Source organism: Salvia hispanica, chromosome 3 (assembly GCF_029641045.1).
Source record: "Salvia hispanica isolate PSC_SH4W2 chromosome 3, Shi_PSC_v1, whole genome shotgun sequence".
In the NCBI taxonomy this organism is placed as follows: domain Eukaryota; kingdom Viridiplantae; phylum Streptophyta; class Magnoliopsida; order Lamiales; family Lamiaceae; genus Salvia; species Salvia hispanica.
This window is the reverse complement of record NC_142694.1, coordinates 28,315,244-28,342,004: the sequence shown is the minus strand read 5'-3', so window position 1 is coordinate 28,342,004 and position 26,761 is coordinate 28,315,244. Positions and strand designations below refer to the sequence as shown.

The window sequence follows — 26,761 nt, the reverse complement described above, 5'->3', positions numbered from 1 at the left end:
CTGTTTTTAGGCATAAAATATTGACCGGCGGTAATTTTTTCACCTTTTTTTATTTCTCCCAGAAAAGCAAAAATATCACAATTGTAGGCGCCATCTTTGGACGCCCCTTTTTTTTGCGAAAAATGTTAAATTTCCTGCTTACAGCTGGGTCATGTGGCTGCGACGCGGATCACAAATTAAAACAAAACTCTGTATAAAAGGTTGATCCCTTTTATGCACTCAACATTAAATTCACTACTGTTTTGTGGAGACACAAGTTGAAGCTCTGTACTCATGGCTGAACCAAGATGCAACAACGCTGCTACACGCTTGAATGGTGGTAGTTGAGGTAAGGCTATTCTTATTCCATAGTTTGATTTTGATATAACATTTGCATTCACTTATTTTTTGGCCGTATTAGTTGGGTGGGGCGGTGTGCCGCGTACTTACCTCAAGCCGGAGTATGAGCAAAATTACCAGATATCGACTCCAGCCGGTGTTTGTATTTTGATGGGTAGGATCCTCAACGTCCGCCGTGGGTGTCTTCTACACCAAGATGAAATATAAATGCCCTAATATTTGGAAAATTGATAGTTGGACTCTCGAGGCACTAGTTAAATATATTTTCTTTTGATCCCACAGTAAATTAAACTATATAAAATTGTATTTCTCCCGGGTCAGCGTAATTAGTTATCAAAGCTACAAAACGATGAGAAAATTGGGATTCACTATCAAAATCACACTTATTCCCATCTACAAAACGTGCCCTAAGCGTCTTACTAACTGAGTTATGTTTCATAGTAAATAAAATTAGGTATATCTACATATGCATGATATGAGTATATGTGTTTTGGTTACATTTAAAAACTGCAAACAAATTATAAATTTATACACCACCAAGTACTAAATTTTGTGATGTGCTTTTATATATTTTTGCGCCAAAGAAGCTGCCTAATCTATCGGTTGTTGAAATGTGATGGGTGCAAGTGCAAACTTATAAAATTTATTTATGCGTTGACCAGCCACCAAATTATGATTACTTAATAGGAAAATATATTACCATGATTTAAGAATATTTAAAAATATAATACGCATAAAAGCATTAGATCCATACATATATAGAGACAAAAGTTGAATGGGTGTGACCTGTAGTTTGTTCATAATAATAAATAAATACTAGAAATATTTTGGATTATTCAAGTGGAATCTATGTGTGTATGATTCTATGCACAGAGTTACTTTGTTTTGCTACTTCTTTTTGATAACCAGCACCTGAGATACCAACCACCATCTCGTGAGTTCTACATTTCAAATTTTATCGAGTTATTTAATTTTAAATTAATAGTATCATAGTACTATGTGCTTTGATATATTTTCAGCCAATTATTATGAAAGTGATATCAGATATGACATTATTAAATTTATTATAGTATACCATGATGCATATTCCTAAAATAAATCCCGGAATTCTCGAGCTTTCTCAATTTAATATTTCTTACCAACATAAATAAAATAGAGGGAACATCTTTTTAGGTCCCTACGAACTTTGACAAAGTATCATTTTAGGTCCGTGAATTTTGAAAATATCATTTTAGGTCCGTCAACTATAAGTTAATATCATTTGAGATATTTTGAATTTTTTTTCTGGACGAAAATGCTCTTAAGGCCTTCAAAGGTAATTTGGACAATTCTTTCGCCACTCATCTTGCGTCAAAGACCTAGAGTCCAACAATTTTTTTTACTACTACTATTTATTCAATTACCATCCAAATTGAATTTAAATATAATTAAAAAATTTCGTAAAAAATATGTGTTAATTTTTCAATTATTAGATGACCAATTATTTAGGAATAATGAATTGGGACTTGATACTTTATTTTATTTTTTCAATCTAAACTGCATTTTAAGAACTTACTATTGGTGATTTGTGAATTATATTTAGTTTACTTGTTTTGAAATTAGATAGCTATTAACTTGGATTGTCATTCGAAATGTTATTTATATGAATTTTAGAATGGAGATCAATTAACATCCAAATTGAATTACTAAAATATAAAAATTTGCCGTTACAAATTGTTAGACTCTAGGTCTCTGACGCAAGATGAGTGGCGAAAGAATTGTCAAATTGACCTTTGAAGGTTTTAACGGTATTTTCGTTCCGAAAAGGTTCAAAATACCTCAAATGATATTAATTTGTAGTTGACGGACCTAAAATGATATTTTCAAAGTTCATGGACCTAAAATGATACTTTGACAAAGTTCGTGGACCTAAAAAAAATGTTTCCTCGATAAAATAAGGAATTGAGTAAATGACTTCGCTAATTATTTTATGCAAATATCTTGTAATGAAAATTTATATACACTAGAAAAATGCCCAAGTCGAATTTATAAATTTATTCTTTAGTTAGAAACCGATTATATTATTCCCTATTTCCTAGGTTGTTATTAATAATGAAATTTGAGTACAAAACGATAATGTCATTCAGTGTAAATGACTATACAAAATTACAAACAATGAATCTAGTTCAAATATCAATCGATTGTTAATTTAATGTGATAACCTTGTAACGGACACTTCTTTCAAAAAACTACTTCTTGAATCAGTATTTGGATTTTCCCTTGTATTCATTGTATAATAATGAGTAGTGCGTTTTACCTATATTGTGATTGAGTATAATAACATTCACTTACATAATATGTAAACTGGAAACTGAAATTAAATACTTTTTTCATTACTATCACTATTAAATTAGGAAGGCATTTCGGCCTAATTAGTTTTTGCCTTTACAGATAGTGAGACATACATACTTATTAAGACTGAACATAAAACAAAACAGCATCTCACCCTCCACCCATGAATTGGCGCACACACACACACACACACAAAATCAATTGAAGGAGTATAAGTTTGACACACTACACCATTTCCACAACACAAAGTTACAAACCATGGCATTGCTAGCAGCCATCCCTATCAATCAACCCTTCTTCCCCAAAAACCACTCCTTCAAACACAAAACCCTCCCTAGAATTATTTCTTGCAAGAAAATCACTCCCACAAATGCTACTAAAACAACATCCTCACCATCACTACAAGAAACCCTAGTTAATTCCCCAAATTTCAAATTCGAAGAATACATGAAAACCAAGGCCAAGAAGGTAAACAAGGCCCTAGACGACGCCGTTCCACTCCAAAACCCGGTAAAGATCCACGAGGCGATGCGCTACTCCCTCCTAGCCGGGGGAAAGCGCGTCCGCCCCGTCCTCTGCCTGGCCTCGTGCGAGCTCGTGGGAGGCGATGAGGCCGCGGCCGTCCCCATGGCCTGCGCCTTAGAGATGATCCACACGATGTCCCTCATCCACGACGACCTCCCCTGCATGGACGACGACGACCTCCGCCGCGGCCGCCCCACCAGCCACAAGGCCTTCGGGGAGGACACCGCCGTCCTAGCCGGGGACGCCCTCCTCTCCCTGGCCTTCGAGCACGTGGCCGCCAACACAACGAACGTGGGCCACGAGAGGGTGCTCCGGGCCATCGCGGAGCTGGGGTCGGCGGTGGGGTCGGAGGGGCTCGTGGCGGGGCAGATCGTGGATTTGACGAGCGAAGGGAAGGAGGTGAGCTTGGATGAGCTGGAGTACATCCACGTGCACAAGACGTCGAAGCTGCTGGAGGCGGCGGTGGTGTGCGGGGCGATTGTGGGGGGCGGAGATGGGGAGGAGGTGGAGGCGCTGAGGAGGTATGCGAGGTGTGTGGGGCTGCTGTTTCAGGTGGTGGATGATATATTGGATGTGACCAAGTCGTCGGCCGAGCTGGGGAAGACGGCGGGGAAGGATTTGGCGACGGATAAGGCTACCTATCCGAGGCTCATGGGGCTCGCTAAGGCTAAGGAATTTGCTGGAGAGCTGGCGGAGAAGGCTGTGCGAGAGCTTGCCTTTTTTGATCCTTTGCGGGCGGCGCCGCTTCATCATTTGGCTCAATATATTGCTTCCCGACAGAATTAATTGGATTCTCAAATTATTGCTACACTGTAACATTTTGATAATCGATGAATCATGTTTAGATTTACAACCATGCTTATTGGTATTATCTTGCTAAATAATTAGGGATATTATATGTGAAGGAAAAATTTTAATACATTTTCATTCATGCTGAATGACCCTGTATATGATCTAATGGTTCAAACCCCACACTCCACTTCTCCTAAATTGAGAAAGGAAATACTCTCTCCGCCTACCACATTTCTTAAAACCCGTGTTAGACATATTAGAAGGTGGAAGAAGTATATTTTAGAAGAAATGAAAACAGTATATTATCCGATTTACTAAGGAAATATTTCACCAATATACAAAAATACTTCTTTAAGTCCTTGGAATAATGATGGAATGGAATAGAGGAATTGAAATGTGATTCATAGTTGTATTTTTTTTTTATTTGCTTGATATGAAGGAGGGGATCGAATGGAAATGCAAAGAAAAATAAAAAACATTGTCATTTCATTCCATTTCTCTCTCATTTTGTTCCATCATACGAAGGCGGCATTGAAAAAATTAGTTGCTCTATATGATAGAATTAAGAGTCCACATTTTCTCCTAATTAGGTGAATCTCGTAATTTCTCTTTTTTCTCAATTCTTCTCCATTAGGAGTAATATGTAGTCAATTATTATCAGTCAGTTGATGCAGACATATACAAGAAAACCCACAACGTTGTACAAACAAGATATGCGCCATCGCAATCATGCTACTCAAACATTCCCTCAAATCCAATTCAATTCACTATCATCATATCAGCAATACACTGTTGGCGATATGTGAATTGTTCCATGAACTGCATTCCTAGATGCCCTTTAACGAAATTATTTTATTTTTTTACATAATATAAACTACTACATCAAAATAATTTCAACATCAACATGACCGGAAGAAGATAAATCAGCCTTCAACTTTTGGTCGCCAACCCTCAATGACATCTTCGACTATAGCTCTGGTTTTAATGAACGACTCCCTCGAGAATATAGTCTGAGTGTCGAAGCCAAACAATTTGAAATCAGCACATACAACATCCACATGTAAGATCAGACTAAATATCATATGATGAAAGCATATATACTACATATGTGTGTATGAAAAAACAGGATAAATTATTGTAAGATTCTAATGTCCATTAAAATCTTGTCCTACAGTACAAGTAGGGCGGAGAAAATACATAAGTTCTCATATCATAATTAACTATTAGTAGTATTGATTTAATATTGTGGTCATCAGTCTAGAGTCAGAGCTACTGATTTTTCCACATATTTTACAGTAAAAAACCAAAGTACCTTTGGATAATTTAAATAAAGATGTACAGAGAGTTCAAAAGGCATTGCTATGCCATATTCAGTTGGAGAGCGTAAGACGTTAAAGTAATCGGATATATGTCAACAAAATAAAATGGAAGAAGAACAGAGAACATGCATCAAAGATTGGTTTTCACCAAGATAACAAGTGTATGCACAGGATCATAAATGCATAGCATGGTTTACCTAGTTCCAGAAAAAATTGGCATCTAGATGACCCATGTTAAAGCAATATTGGCACTATATAAACCTATGACATCACAAATGCAACCCGATGCTGGAAATAAAGAACTATTGATGCATATTTACACATACCTTCATGTATGACTTAACGTACGTGAGTGAGTCTGGAATGGACCACTTCTTATAGTGTCCCAAAGCAATTTCTAGATGATAGAGCTTAGGAGCAAGAGACAAATCCGCAGCAGATATCACTTCCCCATTAATAAATGGGCCCTGAGTGTGGAAGGTTCAAACAAATCAATATTACAAAAATAAGATTTGACAAACATGTCACCGTGAATTAAGATTCCTAGTATGACATTTTTCGCCAATAACATCACTGTGATTGGGTCTTAGCATATGAAAGAGAGTGGTTTATATAGAACTGTTCAGACAGCCAATATCACGAGGCTTATAATTTTAGCACAATCAGCATAACACTTTCATCAATTGCTAGACCAAGCAAGCAAATTGGAATCTGATAATTGTAAAGTCATTCTTTATCTGCCTGAATCATGTATTTGGGACAAGCCAAAAAATTTCTGGAAAGACGGTTAATGATTCAAAATCTACTGCAAATGTTTGGATGCTGTAATTAAAAAGAAAAAGAAAAAAGAAATGTATTCGAAACAAAGGAAGGCTTCTGGCATTCCTAAGAAAGAGACCGAAGCAAGAAATTGGTAAAATTTCCCTGTTCAGTGTTACTCTCAAAGGCCCCTCTTATACTCGAGAATTCGTAACTAGATACATTACCATCAAGACTGTTATCGGTATACACTTAATTTTAAAACCATGTCGTCATGATTCAGTGACAATGTGACATTGAAAAATAAGATCAGAATCCTCACATTTTTTCCAAGGTAACTATTGAAATCAGTCAGCTGATCGAGTAATGCCTGCTCTGTTCCATCACTGGTGTCTTTGCTTTTAAGAAATCCAATAAACGTGGAGAAGATCTTTGAACCACTGCAAAAAAAAAATATTAGCAGGCAGTTTAATACTACAAACAGAACCCATAATATGTTAAACTATAGGGTGGCTCATGGCTGTAAAGCAATCAGCTTATAATATTGGCATGCATGAGAAATATAAGCAAGGAAAAAAAAAGTTTGTTAGCCTGATATACCAAAATATTTTTAACAGTGTCTGTCTTAGAGAAGACGCATATCAAGGAGCATGTCCTTCAGATAGCCATATTCATATACTTCAATACTTTGAAATAGAAAGAGTAAGAAGTAATGTCTTTACACCTCAGGCTCCAGCATCCTTTTAGCATTAGGATACATGAACTTAGTCTGTTTACTCATTTCTTGTAAAGATAAAAAAAAAAACAAGGACAGTTGTGGTGTTCCTTACTAATTTCTAAGCGAGCATGCAATCTTTGGTGCAAAAGGTACAAAATTCAGCCCAAGTAAAAGTGAGAGTAGGTAATTAGCTATACAGAAGGGCTACCAATGTCATAGTAATATCTAAAACAAACAAAAAAATATTTCTAGGTGCCAAAGAACATATCAATCTAACCTTAAGATATGAGAAAGAAAGACAGACTGCTAACTTCCTAAAGTATAATGCGAAGAATGGCAACAAAAGAAACCATTAGATTGTAGAAATGCATCACTATTCAAGCATGTGATAAGTCATCCTGACAGCCACCAATGAACCTGGTAGAACACTCAGAAGAAAAACAAAAAAATTCACTTATTAATAGTCTACAAAGACCAATTTTATTAGGGATAACAGTATTCACACTACAAAAAACTGACTTCCACTCTCCACTATTAATTTCCTCTAAACAGTTGTCCAAAATATCCAATAAATTTGACAAATCAATATGTTACATCTACGACGAGTAAATACAATGAGAAACTACTTCATAATCTCCAGCAAAATAGAAACAAAGATACATTACCTAACAAGTTCGATTTTAATGTAGTTTGAGAAACATGTTTAGATTATACTCAATACAGCCACAGATTTTCCAATGATACTCTGAAACCTCTCCCCAAAGGGCCCTAGGAACGGCTTAGGTTTTAACATCTTTGCTAAAACTAATGAGAACATGAGTCCAGGTAGCAACGTTTGAGCAGATATTCGAATTCACACACTTATCTTTAAAGACGAATATAACAAGGTGCAGTCATAAAGATAGTGCAAATGTGCGCGTACACTGCAGCTTTCTCAGGAGGTGTAGCAAGAGAAGGTTCAGGGAACTTTTCTTCCAATGCCTGCGTTATAACATCCGAATCTGGAATCCATTTCTCTTCAAGCTTTATCAGTGGAACTTTACCTTCTGGACTAACATTTAAGAACCTAAGCAATACCCGAAAAAAGAGTACATATTCAGAAAAAACAGCCCAAATAATCAATATGAGCAGAATAGCAACAAATACAAACAAATCAGTAGGGCCATTACCACTCAGGCTTGTTCCTCAAATCAACCAACTTCAAGTCATAGGGAAGGTTCTTTTCCTCCAATGTAAGCAAAACCCTTTGCGTAAATGGACCTGTGAATAAGTTTAGCATCATTTCATAACTCATACTGCATACCTTAAATGGGCGGAAAGGCACATTTGAAAAGATGGTTTTTGTTGAAAAATTTTTACTACTGAAGCTCAAAACAAATTCAAAAAACTCAATTAGTCATATTAACATACATAATCTCTTATTGACATGACATAGAACACCAAATACGGATTCCGGCTCATCAATTTTCCCTCCGCGGCACAATCAGATAGTAAAAAGAATAGATTTTTTGAGTAGGAGAATCGATTGACTCACAGTCTCCGAGCTTGTTGGGGGTAGTGAGAGATTCCTTGGCGCAGACCTCGAGCGGCTCCGACGCTTTGGAGTAGATTTTTGGAGCGTAATTTCTCGCTCGTCGACCAATTACCAGCGGGGGTAACAGAGTGATAAGAAATGCGCGGCGGGAAGGAGGGGTTAAGGAAATGTGTCTGAAGGTGGCGGAAATTGCCGTAGCCGAGGGTGAGATTCTCGCCGTCGACATGTATCCTCTTTTGTAGGAAACTGATATATCTGGGAAGTGAGAGAGGCGATGAGCCGTGTGTGATGGTCATGGATGTGATGTGTATGTATGTAGCACATTCATAAATTTGCTTCGGGGATTTTGTTTAATTTTTTTTTTTTACAAAAACCCAAGTTTCAAAGACTTAAAAAAATTCGTTAAAATCTAGACTCATTTAGTGAACTACCCTTATAGTCTATGATCTTAGAGCATCCGCAATGGTCGGCTAGCGACCGGCTAACCGATTCGTCGCGCTGGTCGATCGGCTAGCCGAACCATTGCAATCGGCCAGCGGATCGGCGTGGGCTCGCCGATCGCTCGTCGCTGGCCGAAACGCTAGCCGATCGGCTAGCCGCCATTGTGGAGGCCCGATCGGCCAGCGCCGATTTTCGATTTTTTTTTTTTTTTAAATCATATATAAACGTGATTTTCGTTTCATTTTCATTTGCACCACTTGTTTTAACGAGTTTTCTCTCTCTCTAACTTTCTGTTCAAGAGCATCATCGAGTGATGGATCACAACAACGAGTCCAGTCCGGCGACGAGCGGCTCTCAGACTCCCACAGTACCCGTGGGATGGGGGATGCCGGGCGGCGTGCAGGGGAGCGGCGGGCAGTCAGCGCCCGGGTGGGGGGTATGCCCCAGATGCAGCAGCAGATGATGGGGATGATGTGGCAGGGGGGGATGCCGCACGGTATGCATCCCGGGATGCCGGGGGGGTGCAGGGGTCACCGGGAGGGGACGCGGTATATCGGCCCTCGCTTGATTTTTTGACGGCTTCGTCTCACACGTCGACCCCGGTGGAGACGCAGTTCTCTGGCGATGACCTTCTGTCATTGCATGATATGGGGATCGATCTCGGGGACGATGATACTCCCGTTCGAGCGACGCCGGCCGCGCCGAGGAAGAAGACGAGGGGGAAGGGCAAGGCGGTCGGCGAGTCATCGCAGCCCACTGCCACCGGCCGGAGGAAGTGGACGGAGGATGAGTACGCCTCGGTGGCCAAGGGGTGGTTGGAGGTGTGCGACGATCCACTGGTTGCGAACAACCAGCGGGTCGTCAACATGTGGGCGAAGATCAGGGCTGCCTATAAGAACCACTGCCCGCACGGGAAGGACTTCAGCAACGAGGAGGTCCGGAAGGGGTGGGAGCGCACCAGGGCCGCGGTGGGCCGTTTTGCGAATTTCTACGCCAACGCCCTCCGTCAGCTCAGAAGTGGGCAGACTGAGGACGACGCCCGGAGGATAGCCGCGAGTCAGTTCCCCTTGGAGGGGAAGTATAAGGAGTTCACCTTCTGGGAGTGCTTCTTGTTGCTGAAGGACTCCGAGAAGTTCCGGGCGGGGTGCGACGCTGGGTGGCCGAAGAAGCAGCGACTTAACTATAGCGGCGACTACAGCGGCAGCAGCGGCGGATCCCACGACCTCCCCCCCGGATGTTGAGGAGTTTCCATCCCCTCCTTCATTTACTGGTCGCCCCCGCCCGGTTGGACAGAAGCGGGCGCAGCGGGCTGCGAGGGGCGGATCCCCCCTATCACCCCGCGAGGTCCAGTCCTCCGCCCTCCCAGCCGCCCCACTCGAGTACACTCTCCATTCGCGTAACCAAACGCGGGCTCAGATGTTACAGGTCTTCAGAGAGTGGAAGAACACCACTTACCCCACGGAGAAGAGGTTTCTTTACGAGATGCTCGAGAGCATGCGTGCTGATTTAGAGATCGCGAGGTCACGGCTGGGGGGTTCCGACGTGGGCTCAGATACCACGGGTGGCGGCAGCGGCGGCGGAGACGGCAGCGGCGACGAGGAGGGCGACGGCGACGGCGATGAGGAGTAGAGAGTGGCGGGGCTCGGGTGTTGAAGCCCTTTTTTTTATAAAAAAAATCATGTACTTTTTTTTTAAATCTTTGTACTTTTTTTTTAATGGAATGGATTATTTTTCCCGTATATGTGTCGTAAATTTAATTCCGTATATCGCAATTGTAATTCCGTAAATGTAGTATATTTTGAATTATTTTTATTGCGGCTGGCCTATGGCTGGCCTAAATCTGACGTGGCAGGTGGTTTTTTTAGTGTTGCTGACATGGCAGAGGAGAGAATGGCTGGCCTATGGCTGGCCTAAACACCATTGCGGATGCTCTTATCAAAAAATGCATCAATGGTCTTTGAAATAATTTTATAGCATTTTTTGTATGGTAAGTCTAAAGTAACTAGGCACTAAAAATGTGAATTTTTTATGTTTAAGGGCATTTTGGATCTTAAATACTACTACTATTTTTGAATTTTTGGTTAATTAAAATAGTTTATTATCATTATCTGTTTAAAAACAAATACAGCCATAAAATAGCTTAATTATACTTTATTTATTTTTAAAATTAAATATTATTCATTATAAAACTCAGTTTATACAAAAAGTAATAGTAACTTTTTTTAATAAAATTATTAAAGTAAATTATGAGAATTTTTTTTTTTGCACGTGGGATTTATTTTTACTTAAAAAATTTAATTAAATTTTTTAAATTTGAAAAGGAAAAATATCGAACTATAGTAATGTTTAACTTCAAAAATATTCTTTAAATATTTAAATGTTACTATGGTTAAGTGAAAAATAAATATTTCAATTACAATTAAAATATAGTAAAGAGAAAAAATATTTTTAAGTGAATTAGATCTAACGTAAATTAAAGAAAGCTCAATCTATATGTTATTCAAGTAATTATTGAAAAGAAAGTATTTTATGTTATAAAAATATAAAATCAACTAGTGCCAAAAATATAAATTTTTTCTGCCCGAAAAGGTGTTTTTATACATGTCAAAAAAATTGCAACATTGAAAAGGTACCAAAACTGTAATTTCCAAATATCCATGGCATTTAGGGGATTTTTCTAATGCAGAGGGGTATAAAAGACCGAAATGTACCAAAAATGTGATTTTTAGGGACCAAAAAAGCTATAAATTTTTTTTAGGGATCATTAATGCATTTTTTGACAAGATCAAAGACTATTAGGATAGTTCACTCTAAGTATTAACTAATGAGGAGTTTGAGCCTGAAATTAAGTTTGAAAATAATTTTTGAGCCAGAGTTTGCGCTACGTAGTGCTTAGCTCGTCAAGCTCGCGAAAATATTCACAAGTAGTCCAATCGAGAGCTATTCAGAACTAGGCTCAAAACTTTCTCGAGCCATGTGGTGATTGACCCATGAGGCTCGCGAACATGTTCACAAGCAATTCAATTGAGCTTTATCGAACAACAAAAAATTGAAATACATGGTGCAACTAAATGAATCTAGTTGTAACTCTCGAAAGATTCATTCTTTATAAAGTATTGAGTGTTGTAACCGGCTGATTTGAAATTCTAGAAGATGCAATATGACAACATATTCATGAATGAACTACCTGTGTAAGTGAGAAGTGAGGTCGTTTTATGTGTGTGTCACTTATGAAATCCAAAGAGGTGCTTCATGGCAAAAAAATAGACACAAACCTGAGAAATGGAGTTAAGACAATATTGTGTTAATTCTATTGATTAGGCATACTACAAGGAGGAGTACATTTCTACTAGCTCGTCAGTATGTTCAATAATATTGACTATAAAATGTTCAAAATCACAAGTTACCTCTCAAAATATAGTAAAATTTCTTAAGAACTAAGCTAAGAGTATACATTATTCATATGCATTTTCTATGGCCGAGATGTTTGTTTGAACTTGTAGGACTCTAAACCAATGTCGGGATTGTTCTTTAGCTTTTCATATCTTTTAACCTTTATTGGCTTAATGATTTACTTAAATGGTAACGTAATTACATGATGTTTCATATCCCACTTTTATATTGTAAAAGTTAAAGACATAGGAACTCTAGATGAATTTTTTATACCAACAACAAAACATTCTACATTCTCTATCGAGTTGTTTACATTCTGGTATGTATTTTAGGAGCATCTTATTGTTCGACTATCAATTCTACGTTAAGTTTCCTGATGCCTATAATTTTGAGATACTTTTACTGATTAAGAGAAAAGTCGTTTCATTTTTATGAGTGATTAAGAGAAAAGTCGTTTCATTTTTATGAGACGTTATGTCAACTCATAAATACTAAATTGGGGCATGTCTCATCTTACACGGAGAAGAATACATCGACTTAATTTAAAGAAACACTAATTTGGTTTTTTATAATCTTTATTAGTTTATTGTTATTTTACTCACTATATCTCAAGAAAGATAATCCTTTCTTGGATGACATGAGATTTTGTGTAGTAATTTATTTTATGTGTTAGGTGAAAAGAATAGCATAAGAGAGAGAATAAATAAGTTCAAATTTTAGTAATCAGTTCATCTTAATTGAAATAAACTAAAAAAATTTAATATTTCAGTAGGATGGAAGAAGGAAGTACCTTTTTTATTTTATTCTATTATTATACCAATAGCAAGAATTTGTTTGTATACTGCTTTATCATATTTCTAATATCATAAAGAGTTTTCTACAAATTGTTTTACTATTTGTTATTACTACTTTCATACTCGTTGTACTATACAAATTCAACAAGACAAAATCAGTCCATGCAAAATTGATAAATAAAAAAAAGTCCTTTAATAATATATTGGCAGAAGTAACAAACAGCTTATGAAAATAAAAATCAAAATCAATGCGAAAATTTAATCGGCAACAGAAAAGCTAAAAATGAAAGAGAAAGAAATGAGAATAAAATTGCAATTAATCAAGAGAGGAAGAGGTTGAGCCCCAATTCTGCAGTTAATCACGATGGACTCCACCCTAATTCAATCCCCCAACAACAAGACATTCGCTTCCAAGCTCCCCATCAAACGCAAAACCCCCGACCCAATTCCTCCCAACACGCCGCCGTTCAAGTTCCACCGGATATGGACCGAATCCGACGAGATCCGATTTCTCCAGGGCCTCTTGGACTGCTCCTCCCACAATTTAGCCTTCCCGCGCGACTTGGGAATCTTCTACACCCGCTTCTCCCACACCATGTCGCAGCCCTACACCAAATCGCAGCTCTCCGAGAAGCTCCGCCGCCTCCGCAAGAAGTTTCGGGTCATCTCCACCCGCCTCTCCAAGGGCATGGACCCATCGCAGCTGTCCTTGCATGATCGCGCGCTCCACGACCTCTCCAAGCGCCTCTGGCACCCGGAATTCGCCGCGATCTCGCCCTTCAGCGGCGCCAGGAATGTGGGATTGAATCACGGCAGCAATGCCGGTGACGACGGCGACGGGAATTTGAAAAAATCGAGTCTTGTTGGAATCAAGGTCGATTTCTCGCCTACGTTGCCGGTGATGGAGAATTTTGGGAATTCGGAATCAAATTGTGGCAATGAGGGAAGTGATGATCACGATGATGAGGTTAAATTGAGTGAGGTGAATGTGGAGTTTGAAGGGAAAGAGGCAATTGCGGAGGATGAGGAATTAGAGGATGCAGAGGTGGAGGTGGAGGCTAGGCAGAATGTGGATTTCAGAGGTGAGAATGAAATTGGGGAGGTGGCGGCTAAGGTGGTGATGAACGTGTTTGATGAGTGTTTCAAGGAGGTGAGGAGGGTGATCGGTGGTGGAATGGGCTCACAGAGCTTCCATGCTCGGTGGCGGGATCAGCGGATTGCTGAACTCGATGTGTTACGGAGCAGATTGAGGTTGGTCCTCGAGGACTCTCTTTCAAAAAAAAATTGAGGGAACTAGGAAAGTATGGCTACTAATTTCAAGGGGTAGGAAAAGTTGATTATATAAAAGAAAGCCCTCCTTTTTGTGCTTCATTAGTAGGTTCATCTCTCTCAATATTAGTTAACTTGAGATACCTGTAAATTTATCTGGTAGTATAAACAAGTCTTTGCTTATATTCTTGGTCTTTTTTGTGTTTTATAGTACAATTTTGTTATCTGTATATTTTTCATAAAATGATTTGAGAGCAGTTCAAGAAACCATATGGGAAGGATTAGGGATAATAACAATTAAGTGAGTAGGGCCTTGCTTTTCCGGACTTATGTCTGCTATTTTGGTTGGTGTTAAATGCATGTTGCTAATTTGGTAGCTTATCATAATCCAAGCATGCTTGAGTTAATGGGATCAACAGCCTATTAGAGGTGAATCTAGCTTGTGTTGGAGCAGAAAAGTCATTTTTTCTTTGTGCACACGAGTGAACAAACTGTGTCCCAAGCTATTTGTAAGTTTGGGTGCTAGACCTAACTTGAAGTTGGTTGAAAGGTATCTGTGATAACATCACCTCTATCATTTTCTGATTGCCATGTTAAGTTATTAGATGAAATTAGTTTCTCCAATAAAACTATAGTACTATACTAGGGGGTGTTCAAAAGAATCAAAACAATGTAAATTTCATTCTTGTTTCGACCATGAATTTGTTTGATTGATGGAGTGACTGTAGGATAGTTGGAGGTGTAAAGTGAATGAAGCTTTATGTTGGGATTTCCCTCCTCTTTGTGGTCCATTAGTTTTCTGAGCTTTATGAGACGTTAACGATGGAGATGATGAGGTCGAGTTGTGTGTTAGTACGGTGTTGGAGAGGTTGATGGTGAGGTGTGTATGTATATATAACTTCATGGCATACAACATCGTAGATGCTTCTCTGATGTTGAATGCTGATCTTGATTTTCTTAATATGCATTCGGGTTGTCTGGTGGCCAGAATTTGATTGATTACGGTGAAGATGAAGCTTTATTTTGGACTTTTCCCCCTTACTTTTGTTTGTGAGCTCTATGAAAGGACGAAAGTTGATGATGGAGACGATGAGGTCCCATATAACATGCTACTTTTCATATGCATTCGTCTTCTCAGGCAGACTATTACCTGATAAATTATTGATATCTAGGAACTCTAAATTGGTAATCTGATGGTTGGGGCATGATATTGGGAAGGTGGATTCCAACAACACCAACATGATTTCAGCTTATAAAATTTTGCAAAGCTGAAAATTTACTCAATAAAGTTGGTGTAGCATATAGATGTGGGGCGCATTATGCAAGAATGCAAATCCTAGTCAATCTCAACTTTCGTTGGTCGATATTCTGAGTCATTTTATGGTGATATTGCCCAATTAACACGTAGGGGGGAATGCTAAATGCTGTGAATATATTTTCCTTATCACATTTTTACTATTTTAAACTTAATGTGAGAGATTTATGAACACATAATAAGATATAGTACTACTAACTTAAATCATTGAGAGACAATAAAACAATGTACATTCTTAAATTATTGCTCTTTCAAAGTTTTTTCTCAAATATTAATAGTATTATCATTATTATTTGTGGTTGAGGTTTATTACCTTAAAAAAGATTCAATCTACATTGAATATTACTCCTTCCCGTCCGTAAAAAGTACATAGAAAGATAGAAAAAATAATTAAAATATTGTTTATGGAGAATAAATTCCATCTTATCAGAGAGAAAAGAGTTTTTAAAATTAAAATTCATAGGCATAGACTACAAAGAAAATAGTTCATATTTTTCAGGAATGAAGGGAGTATATGAGGGTGTACGAAATTATATTAGGAATTCTAAATATACTATTCAATTTTCAAATTCTCATATAAAAGGGAAAAATAGAATTTTAAATTCTATTCAATTGTTTTTTATTACATAAACATCTGAAACTTCAATTTGTAATTTTTGAACACACTCTAACTTTTTACAAGTTACAAGAAAACTAAAATCTTTTTTTAAGTTCATACTACTAGACTAAATTTGGAAAATAAACTGAGTCTTTTATACTCCATAGTTTATAAGAATGTAGAAAGTTCACATGATAACGTTCAATACTCTAAAGTTGGATTCTGTGGAAATGTTGAATGAAATCTAATTATAGCAAAAAAATTAGTGTTGAGAGTACTAATCAAAGATAGTTGTATTCAAGTTGGGGGTACTATGTGTTATTCCATCCGTCTCTTGCTAAGAGAGATATTTTTTTTCATCACTAAATGTAAGAAAATGGACTTTTGTTTGTTAAATATAAAGATAATAAAGTTACTTTATAAAATAGAATAAAATAGAAAAGAAAAGTAAGAGATAAAATGCCAATAAAAATGACTCACTTAATTTAGAAACGTCCAAAATAGGAATACGAGTATAACTTTCTAAATAATTAATTAATACAAATAAATCCAATTATTTACTTTGGTATGCAATTATGTAGTACTGTATTTCATTTATGAATTTTTAAAAAAATAATAGGAGTACTAGTAAAAAGTAAGTATAAAACATTCAATAAGGAACGTCTCAAACTGAAAAATCATGGGAAACATTTTGTCAGTGTGCTATAAACTTGCTTAGGCATTGCCAGCTTGGATCACCTACAAATAATCCTACAACATCTCCTACTCCACACTCACAAATATAAGTAGTGGACTCCACCGTCATATTTTATGTCCATAACTAAAATTATGATAAATCCCTAACAAAAAACTAGTAGTGAGATTTATAAATTCGATTATTAAGAAATATTGTTGGCAAGTGGCAACAATCTTGTCTTGTCTTGGTTAAAAATCCTTGTGATAGTGGTGTAAGGTTGATATTTGCCCAAAAACGCCGGCCGCATCTGTCTCACCCACTTTTCCCTGGTTTGCATCGTCTCTTAGATTACACTCATGTGGCCTCTCCACCAACCACCACTTGTTTCACTTTATATGCTCACATCGTCAATTTCCTACCCCATGATTCTTGCACCCAACCCCTCTCTATCATTGGTAATAATACTTTCTTTTCCACTCTGAATAAGACTCTTATATTCTCTGTAAAAAAAACTCTTAAATTGCATTTCTTATTTAACTGCAGAAGGGGCGCCGTTTCTTTGGTTCCACAACACTCGTCGGGGATTGAAGGAAGGGAACATATTTAAAGGTGAGATTTTTAGCCTAATCACTTGTATTTCATTCTTTATGTAATTTATGTATTCGAATAGTACTATTTGTCAAGTTGTGTACTGAATTTCATGGGCTGTTCTTAGTTAAAATCAGTTTATCATACTGTTTCCTGTGTGTGCTTGCAGATACTTACTATTTGAATTGATTATGGGTTTAGGTAATGAAATGTGTGTCAGCATTTGTATATTGGTTTTCACTTCTTGATGGCCTTGTGATAAATCTCAACAACTCTAGGAGAGAAACCAAGACTGAAACTTTCAATTCTATATGAGTGTAATGGATAAGTAAGTTGAAATGCAGATTGAAGAAGCAAATATTTATCATATCAGAGTCAGAGTGGGTCTATATTCCATGGACTTTCTGTGTATGGTATCTGTGTGGTAGCACGATCCTTTGTTACGCATGAGAAAATGCAGCCCTTCAGGTCCTTGTAGACATAACAGTGGCAAAAACATCAAATTATCCATAGCTTATATCACTCAAAATTCCTGTATATATTTGAAATCAAAGAATGGAAATATTCTACCTACAGATTCTGTTTAATTCTGTGTTTGTGTAGTTATCATGTACTTTATGATAGAGGAAGTCAATCTTTCCTTTCAAGTATACATCTATTGAAGGAAAGACACTTCCACTCATGTCGATTAGTCAGATTAGTCTGGTAGGGGATTCATACAGTGTGCTAATTTTCATCAGTGATCTTCATTTCAAGAGATTTTGAAGTGTTTTCTGTTTTCAAAGGCAATTAGAGAGTGGAGAAAATTTCTTGGTCGTGATAAACATGTGGGTGTCTAAAACATCTTCACGGAGTATATTATGTTTGAGCATATGTGATCATCTTCATACTCCTTGTCATAGAAAAGGTAACTAAAATCAATAGTTACCTTTGAAGATTATATTTTTCTCACTATCGCGATCCTCTTATGGTTGATATCTACTGGCCAATCATGTATTGAACTACAAACTGTGTAGATGGGTGATGTAGCCAAAGATCTAGGCGCTGGGACTGTGGGAGGGGCAGCACAGTTGATAGTCGGGCATCCCTTTGACACCATTAAGGTCAAGCTCCAAAGTCAACCTGTTCCTCTTCCTGGACAGGCTCCAAAATATTCCGGTGCCATAGATGCTGTGAAGCAAACATTGGCTGCTGAAGGTCCAAGGGGTTTATACAAAGGCATGGGAGCCCCACTTGCTACTGTGGCAGCCTTCAATGCAGTTCTCTTCACTGTCCGTGGCCAAATGGAGGCGCTCTTGCGGTCTTCTCCTGGCACTCCTCTTACTGTCGGCCAGCAGGTTGTGTGCGGAGCTGGAGCTGGCGTGGCTGTTTCCTTCCTGGCTTGCCCCACTGAATTGATCAAGTGCAGGTTAATATCCGAGTCCAAAACTGTATACGCCCATTTGAAATGCTTAATCCGGTGCTCTTATAGATACTAATATTCATACATTTGTACATTCATTCACTCACACACACACGCACGCGCCTCATTATGCGTTTCTGCATCTAAAACTTCATAGGCTTATTACAGTATTGATCGTCTGGCTAATCATTTAATCACTATGATAACAATCGCATGAGTGCAGACTACAAGCGCAGAGTTCACTAGCAACTACTGCACCAGCAGTTCCTGCTGCACCGGGTGGTACTGCTGCTGTTGCTGTTGCTGTCAAATATGGAGGGCCCATGGATGTGGCAAGGCACGTTCTTCGGTCAGAAGGAGGCGCGAGGGGTCTGTTCAAGGGGTTGCTCCCAACCTTTGCCCGTGAAGTTCCTGGAAACGCAGCTATGTTTGGTGCGTATGAAGGACTGAAGCAGTATCTTGCAGGAGGGCAGGACACTTCTAGTTTGGGCAGAGGTTCGCTGATACTAGCCGGAGGGTTAGCTGGAGCTACGTTCTGGGGTTCTGTTTATCCGACCGATGTTGTCAAGAGTGTGCTGCAAGTCGACGACTACAAGAACCCCAAGTATTCGGGCTCTGTCGATGCGTTCAGGAAGATATTGAAGTCGGAAGGAGTGAAGGGTCTGTACAAAGGATTCGGGCCCGCGATGGCCCGTAGTATTCCTGCAAATGCAGCTTGTTTCTTGGCATATGAAGTTACTAGGTCTAGTTTAGGATGATGGTTAGATAATCTTAATTTAAGTTTCTAAATGGAAAAATGTGAATATTTTCAATGCAGAGAAGAACTATTATCTATTTCTATCTTGGCCTTTCTACAATCATGCACAATATCAAATTCTTTCATCCAAGTCGTGTGATAGTATTATACTATGATAGAGAATTAAATTCATTGAATGTTAGCTAGATTTTAAATGAGAAAAATGTCGTTAAAAGAAGCCAAATTTTACTAAATGGATAAAATGTTGGTTACATAAAAACATTATCGTCTAGATAGACTTGGAACAACGTCGCTTCCATCATTATTAATTTTTTCAATTTATTTCATTAACACCTAAATTTTAGTGTTCGCTATTTGGGTTGCATCTTCAATTCACGATTGGGTTGACAACTCATCGCGATGTGGAAGCTGAAATGGGGTCGGCATTTCCCAAATTGCAATTCAGACATTTTCAAATTTGGACACCCGCAATTTTTTAAAGTATCCGCAATGCCGCCCTTCCCGTCGGACGTCGGAGAGGCTTTGGGGAAGGCACGCGGGACGTCCAGCATTGGGGCGACGAGGGGCGGACGCGGACGTCCCTTGAGAACACGGGAGGGGCGCGGTCTTCGGGGGAAGGGCGTGCCGACGTCCGCCGGGAAGGGCGCCATTGTGGCGAGTCGCGGATGTCCGGCACAGACTTTCCAATTTTTTATTTATTTATTTTATTTTATTTTTTTAAAAAAACTCTATATATACGGCTCGTAATTGTGTCAAAAATTACTACCTCCGCTCCCCAAAATTTGTCCCACTTTGATCTGACACGGATTTTAAGAAATGTAATGGAAAGTGAGTTGAAAAAGTTACTGGATTGTGGGTCCTTTTATATATTAGTTTTATAATAAAATGTGAGTATGAATGAGTTAGTGGAATATGGGGTCCACTATTAAAAATGGTAAAAGTGAAATGGGACAAATTTTGGGGGATGGACAAAAATGGAAAAATGGGACAAATTTTCAGGGACGAAGGTAGTAATTCCGTTACGTAAATTGCATATTTGTGAATTTGTTTTACTGCGGGAACTCCGTGCGGGAAGTCATTGGGGATGTCCGCCATTGTGCAGTGAGAAGTCCTTATGATGTGGCAGTGCAGTGGGAAGTCCTTATGACGTGACAGAAGGTATTTTTGGGAGGTCCGTCGGGAAGGGCGATGGGAAGTCCGCAACAATGCGGATGCTCGTGAATTTTAATAAATTATGGTTTAATCGAAGGATTCAGAGTTATGAAATTTAATTAGTAGAATTTGCTCTGACTTGAGTGTCAATATTTTTAATTTAAAATAAAATAATTTGATTGGGAATTGGCCCTCAAACTCCCTATAATAGCATGTTGGGTGGGAAAGGGTGAACACAATCATAGATGGTGATCATTTTCATGCCCCCGTGACCAAATAAGATTTAAATCAACAATAAAAAAATCATTTTGACAAACAATATCAAGAAAAATCTCTTACGAATTTGGAGATAATAATTCAGGAAAGCTTAGGTTAGGACCACCATATACATACTTGAGAGAAAAAGAACTGCAAAAGTGAAAAGAAGCTTTGGTTTGAATATTTAATCCACACCAATGTGTAAAGCCTTGGTTGTACATTATGGAGTATAAAAATAGTGAGTCATCTTTATCACTGCCCTTAATTTGATGTTCACTTTTTTCCATCTCAACTTTTCTCACCAAACATGTTGTCCATTCTTGATAACTACATTTCATTAATTTATCTCAATTTATTGAAAAAAATTATGTATAACTCTTACTCTGCATTTTATTTGATATTGATGTCCTATTCTTGCTCCCCACTCGAAAAAAGAAAAGAAACGGTCGCATGCAAATTCATGTGGTATCTATTTGTGTTGAATTACTTCTTTAATTTTGTAGAATAAATTGAATAACGAAGGTTGACATGGTTAGGGATTTTCTACATTTTTTGTTTCACTAAATATATGCTGTTACTTGTCAAAAAGTTAACTCCAAGATCACTCATTGATCCATTAATCACAACAAATTACCGGATCTAATTGATTGTTATAATTTGCATGTTGCAAAATTGTACTATTAATAGTTCCACAATAATCATGAAATGCCATCGAATAAAAGCTTTAGGTTGTGATAATAATGACAAATTCAGTGATTTTTTTCGTAAAGTGACATATCCTCAATTTCATGATATGTCCTCTAATGCACATGTCACGGGCGGAAATAAAAGACCTAAATTGAAACAATTTCTTATAAAAGAAAAATTTAAGTGCATTAGAGTTCAATGATATTTTATGAAAATAGGATATTGCAAATACAAATCATAACAGCTGGAAAATACATTTTGATTTATTTTTCTCGCTCTCAAAACATTAATCCAAAAATTCAAAATTGAAATATGCACAAATACAAGGATGATTCGGAGCGGATTCTGCTGAAATCTCGACTCCTTTGTTGATAACTGAGTTTGTATTAGTATATAATTAAATACTCAAAAGAAGACATTAATAATACGCTTTACCAGCCTTGCAACTCAATATGCTGATGATGTGGTGGGCTAAATAATATTCCACTTTTCATATCAATACTAAAATATAATTATAAAATACTCAAACTTTATCAACATTATAAAATCTGCATATATTATGGAATAATTGTAGATCTAAAACTAAAATACTCCATAATTTAGGAAATAGTGTAGTACAACTAATGTGAAATGTCCAAGTAAATTTTTGTTTAATCCTTATTTCCGGCACTTTGTTTAATAAACTCAAAACGGATTCTCACTTATGAATTATGATCACGTTGCAATAATTGTATTTTTTTTTTCATTTTTATTATAGTGAGCACTTCTCATGTATTTGTCAAAAGGAAAACCACAAAAAATATCATGTAATCATATCGATCGAAAAAGCAGATTTTGAATTTAAAATCATCGCTACCATCATAGGATTTTGAAATTATGCGTTTTTGATTGAGATTAAGTACATTTCTTACTCAATCCACGCACAAATGAAACCTTTTTTTTCAATTAATATGGCCCTAATCAAATGGAAAAGCACCTTTCCAAATTTTCTAAAAGGTATAATGAATTGGCCCGCTCCTAAAACTTCTATCACGTCCAAAAAAACTTTTTTCACATGGATGACCCAAAATTAAAAAAAAAAAAAAAAACAGTTTAAAATTATTTGCATCTAGAATTTAATATAATTGCTATTTTAATGAAAACCACCCCATATTTCTTTAATGAGATTAACTCAGAAAAAAAGCATCACCACAACTAAATCTCCTCCATTCCGCAAAGTGAACCAAGCCAGCTTCAATTCATACACAAGAGCACCATTCGTGTTTTCCTCTGCATAGCAAAGAAGCATCCATGGCTGCCAACAAGTTTGCAACCATGCTACACAAAAACTGCCCCAAAATCATAGTGATTCTAGTGTATGCATTTCTTGAATGGATCCTAATACTCCTCCTCCTCCTCAACTCCCTCTTCTCACATCTCATTGCAAAGTTTGTCGAATTCGCTGGCCTTAAACCATCCTGCCCATGGTGCTCCACACTAGATCACCATTTTGATCATGTGTGTGAGGCACATGGCACAGAGATAGGCAAGATGACCTTCTGCGCCGCTCACAACAAGTTGGCCACCGACTCCCACAGTTTGTGCATCCGTTGCTCTTCTTCTACTGGAGCCACGAACGATGTTTCATCCACGGTTGCCTTCTTCACATGGAGGAGCGAGAACGCAGGAGGCGAGGAGGCGAGATGTTCGTGCTGTGATGATCAAATCTTGACCACACATCAATCTATTCCCTTCAAGCCTACTTGGGATCTTCTCCTTGAATATGTGCATAAGCATAAGCTAGGGTATGAAGTGAAAAAGGAGACTGAATTTCGAGAAAATGGTGGAGATGATGGTGAGGGATTTGATCAGAAGAAGATTGAAGATGGCAAAAAGGCTGAGGATTTAAATGTTGAGGTTGAAGAATGGGACTCTAGCCACACAGTTGATGAGCCCTTCAGCCAAGGGCGAAACGAGGACGAGGAATCCGAGTACATAGAAGACATGCTTTTGCAGAATGCAGAGTTAATGGATTCAGATAGATTCATCTGCATAGAGCTCATTGATACAGATACTGATGCAGCTGCAGCTCCCACACCCACAAATAGCTCTGAAGATGTTGAAGACAATGACACAAAGATTGATGGAGAAGCACTTGCACATGAAATTGGCCTAATTGAATCGAACAATATAGGTAAAGTCTTGCAATGATTTTCTACTCCATGTCAATTCAATGTGATAAATCTATCTAATACACTACACATATGATCTGCAGAGGAATTGAACAGAAACGAGAGCCACACGATCGAGGCACTATACGCAGAGCTAGAGGAAGAAAGAGAAGCTGCAGCAGAGGCAGCCAGGGAAAGCATGGCTATGATAACGAAGCTCCAAGAAGAGAAGGCGGCAATGCAGATGGAAGCAGTGCAGTACCAGAGGATGATGGAGGAGCAAGCCGAATACGACCAAGAAGCGCTCCAGCTCCTCAACGACCTCATCACTAAACGAGACAAGGAGAATAGGCAGCTCCACGAGGAGCTCCAGATGTACAAGCTCACGCCCACGACATCTCCATACAAAACTAGGATGACTCATTCAGTTGATTCGGAACACGAAATTGGAGATGTATCACTAGCTGAATTCGACGAGGAAAGGGCGTCCATCCTCGAACAAGTCAAGGTTTTGTGTGATGATGGTGATCAACCTATGGCGAAGAAACTACTCCCACTTTTCGATGGAGCAGAAGATGATCAAGAGGAGATGGTTTTGATGGAGGAAGAAGTAGAGCATGTATATGAGAGGCTGCAAGCTCTTGAAGCAGATAGTGATTTTCTGAAACACTGCATCCGGTCGATGAGCAAAGGTAATGAAGGGATGGCTCTGCTCCAAGAGATTATGCAGCATCTTCGTGATCTCAAATCCGTACAGACAAACCTTCTCTAGGATAGAATGTGATGTGTATGTATATATAGTATTACATGATGAATTGAGAGGGAAGTGGTCATCCTGGTAATTTTTGAATTTGTGTTTATTACTCAAGATTTTTGAAGTTTTTATTCATGATATGAAACAAAATCATTATCATAGGTTGCAATTAGACAACTTCTTGCGTGAGGGAAATTGGTTACTTTTAAATTGCAATATTAGTTTATTTTTCCTCCTTCCGCTATTAGGAGTCTCATTTCTAGGCGGCATGAGTTTTAAGAAATGTTAAAAAAAATGTGTAGAAAAAATTTATTAGAATATGAATCTCACTTGTATATAGTATTTGTTTTAAATGAAATGTGAGTTAGATGAGTTAATAGAATGTAGGATCTATTACCATTTATAGTAAAAATAAATCGAGACTCCTATTCATGAACAGATTAAAACGAAAAAAATGGACTCATATTCACAGACGAAGGGAGTAATTTTTCTTATCAAATTTATCACGGAGTCCATGGTGTATATTCAATAAGAAATCAAAAATCTAAAATGTGAGTTTGGAAACTCTTTATAATGTTTAAGAATAATGGGGATTGCTTTGGCAATGTTTAAGAATCTAAAGGGGATTTGCCAAAATTCCACGCAGGGTAGGGTACGAGCCTAGCGGACCGAAGAGGATGAAGGTCAGTGATACAGTTACGGAGAAGGAAGGTGAGGCGGAGCTAGTGGCAGAAGAGATACCAACGGAGAAGGCTCAAGACGAGCAGCAAGGCGAGGGAGAACAGTGGAAAGGAAGGAAAGGCCGCGGAGGCAGCAGAGAACTCCAGCGCGTTATAGAGACTTCGTCTCTCATTAGTTAGTTAATTAAATATTTGTTACTTTGAATTATTATTTCTTTTCTTTAGTATTATTTTTTGTTTTGAACTTATTATTGGGTCGAGCATATTATAAGCTCCATTGCGGGTTTTCTTTGTTGGTTCTTTCCCGGAATGCATAAGAGAGTCGAACCAACCATAGGGTCCTTAGCACTATAAATAGGAGTTCTTTATTCATTAATAATATCAAGAAATTTACCCCAAGTTTATCTTTCGTTTATTTTCGTTATTTGCTCTCCAAACCCTTGCTAGGGTTTCTGCCGTGGTTGCTCAACGGAAATCTCTTCCGCGAACGGACCTAAATCCTACCGATACGAGTTATATCGTATCATTTGGTGCTTTCATTGAGAGAATCTAAAGACGGCCATGACTAAGGCGTCGGTTTTACGTCTCCCGGATTTTACCCAGACTTTCTATCTCGAGACAGACGCGTCAGATTTTGGGATTGGAGCAGTTTTATTGCAGAATGGACACCCGTTGGCCTTCTTTAGTAAGAAATTAGGCCCCCGACGGAGGAGCGCTTCTACATATCATAAAGAGCTTTACGCCATTGTTGAGGCAGTGCAGAAATGGCGTCAGTATCTGTTAGGAAGGGAGTTTGGGATACGAAGCGATCAGAAAAGCTTAAAGGAGTTGCTACAACAAATTATCCAAACACCGGAGCAGCAGCTTTATGTCCGCAAATTAATGGGATATAAGTTCTCCATTGAGTATAAGACCGGGGCATCAAATAAGGCAGCGAATGCATTATCGCGTTGAGACGAGGACGTGACGCCGGAGGCCGAGCTTTTGGTGGCAATGGCGCACCCTATTCCGGATATAATTGCCTTATTGAAGCAGGAGACGGAGTCGGCAGCAGATCTGGTCAATATTCGGCGTCAGATCGGGGCGGGGTCAGCACCGCGTAACTTGTCCTTTATGGATGGACTGGTTTACTATGGCAGACGGATTTATGTAAGCATCAAATCACAGTTTAAGGAGGCTCTGTTGTTTGAATATCACGATACACCCCAAGCAGGTCACCCGGGCTTCGAGCGCACACTGCGGAGGTTGGCGGCTGCCTTCTTTTTCTGGCCGGCCCTGAGCAGCGATGTCAAGAGATATGTGGCTGCTTGTGTGGAATGTCAGACGACAAAATATTCGACGCAGAAACCGGCGGGGTTGTTACAACCATTGCCGATTCCAACTCAGGTGTGGGAAGATGTTTCAATGGACTTCGTTACAAGTTTGCCATTGTCTAAGGTATTTACTACGATTATGGTGGTGGTGGACCGCCTATCGAAATATGCTCACTTCGTGGCTTTGCCGGCCTGCTTTGACGCCTTAAGGGTGGCA

General features: G+C 38.4%; 5 protein-coding genes across 6 annotated transcripts; 4 read left to right on the top strand and 1 right to left on the bottom strand.

Moving 5' to 3' along the window:
• Positions 1-2,831: 2,831 nt before the first annotated feature.
• Positions 2,832-4,133, top strand: LOC125211884 (geranylgeranyl pyrophosphate synthase, chloroplastic-like). Its single transcript, XM_048111844.2, has one exon. It carries the CDS (start codon positions 2,929-2,931, stop codon positions 3,979-3,981), a length of 1,053 nt encoding a protein of 350 aa, XP_047967801.1. The 5' UTR covers positions 2,832-2,928; the 3' UTR covers positions 3,982-4,133.
• A 552-nt stretch (positions 4,134-4,685) lies between these two features.
• LOC125209964 (glutathione S-transferase DHAR3, chloroplastic-like) lies at positions 4,686-8,622 on the bottom strand. Its single transcript, XM_048109542.2, has 6 exons — positions 8,318-8,622; positions 7,953-8,043; positions 7,706-7,849; positions 6,388-6,505; positions 5,633-5,773; positions 4,686-4,997 (listed from the first exon to the last, which is right to left on the bottom strand). Exons 1-6 carry the CDS (start codon positions 8,541-8,543, stop codon positions 4,911-4,913), a joined length of 807 nt encoding a protein of 268 aa, XP_047965499.1. The 5' UTR covers positions 8,544-8,622; the 3' UTR covers positions 4,686-4,910.
• A 4,589-nt stretch (positions 8,623-13,211) lies between these two features.
• LOC125212457 (uncharacterized) lies at positions 13,212-14,397 on the top strand. The gene has a single exon (XM_048112640.2). The coding sequence runs from the start codon at positions 13,310-13,312 to the stop codon at positions 14,231-14,233; it is 924 nt and encodes a 307-aa protein (XP_047968597.1). The 5' UTR covers positions 13,212-13,309; the 3' UTR covers positions 14,234-14,397.
• Positions 14,398-17,178: 2,781 nt separating this feature from the next.
• Positions 17,179-19,631, top strand: LOC125209112 (mitochondrial carnitine/acylcarnitine carrier-like protein). 2 transcript variants are annotated; one of them, XM_048108720.2, is made up of 5 exons: positions 17,191-17,258; positions 17,347-17,412; positions 18,177-18,298; positions 18,408-18,799; positions 19,017-19,631. In XM_048108720.2, exons 4-5 carry the CDS (start codon positions 18,408-18,410, stop codon positions 19,549-19,551), a joined length of 927 nt encoding a protein of 308 aa, XP_047964677.1. In that variant the 5' UTR covers positions 17,191-17,258; positions 17,347-17,412; positions 18,177-18,298; the 3' UTR covers positions 19,552-19,631. The 2 variants fall into 2 exon arrangements, with proteins under 2 accessions (XP_047964676.1, XP_047964677.1); XM_048108719.2 differs by lacking the exon at positions 18,177-18,298 and having other exon boundaries at positions 17,179-17,258.
• Positions 19,632-22,817: 3,186 nt separating this feature from the next.
• On the top strand, positions 22,818-24,647 carry LOC125212692 (myosin-binding protein 3). The gene is made up of 2 exons (XM_048112922.2): positions 22,818-23,820; positions 23,902-24,647. The coding sequence occupies exons 1-2, from the start codon at positions 22,938-22,940 to the stop codon at positions 24,567-24,569; spliced, it is 1,551 nt and encodes a 516-aa protein (XP_047968879.1). The 5' UTR covers positions 22,818-22,937; the 3' UTR covers positions 24,570-24,647.
• Positions 24,648-26,761: the final 2,114 nt, after the last annotated feature.

Bases quoted from the DNA above. Each gene is read 5' to 3' on its own strand.
- LOC125211884 (XM_048111844.2), top strand. From the start codon at position 2,929: ATGGCATTGCTAGCAGCCATCCCTATCAATCAACCCTTCTTCCCCAAA.
- LOC125209964 (XM_048109542.2), bottom strand. From the start codon at position 8,543: ATGTCGACGGCGAGAATCTCACCCTCGGCTACGGCAATTTCCGCCACC. The intron at 8,044-8,317 runs GTGAGTCAATCG...ACTTATTCACAG, and splicing joins CCCCAACAAGCTCGGAGACT to GTCCATTTACGCAAAGGGTT. The intron at 5,774-6,387 runs GTGAGGATTCTG...TTCCACACTCAG, and splicing joins ATAGTTACCTTGGAAAAAAT to GGCCCATTTATTAATGGGGA.
- LOC125212457 (XM_048112640.2), top strand. From the start codon at position 13,310: ATGGACTCCACCCTAATTCAATCCCCCAACAACAAGACATTCGCTTCC.
- LOC125209112 (XM_048108719.2), top strand. From the start codon at position 18,408: ATGGGTGATGTAGCCAAAGATCTAGGCGCTGGGACTGTGGGAGGGGCA. The intron at 18,800-19,016 runs GTTAATATCCGA...GCATGAGTGCAG, and splicing joins ACTGAATTGATCAAGTGCAG to ACTACAAGCGCAGAGTTCAC.
- LOC125212692 (XM_048112922.2), top strand. From the start codon at position 22,938: ATGGCTGCCAACAAGTTTGCAACCATGCTACACAAAAACTGCCCCAAA. The intron at 23,821-23,901 runs GTAAAGTCTTGC...TATGATCTGCAG, and splicing joins AATTGAATCGAACAATATAG to AGGAATTGAACAGAAACGAG.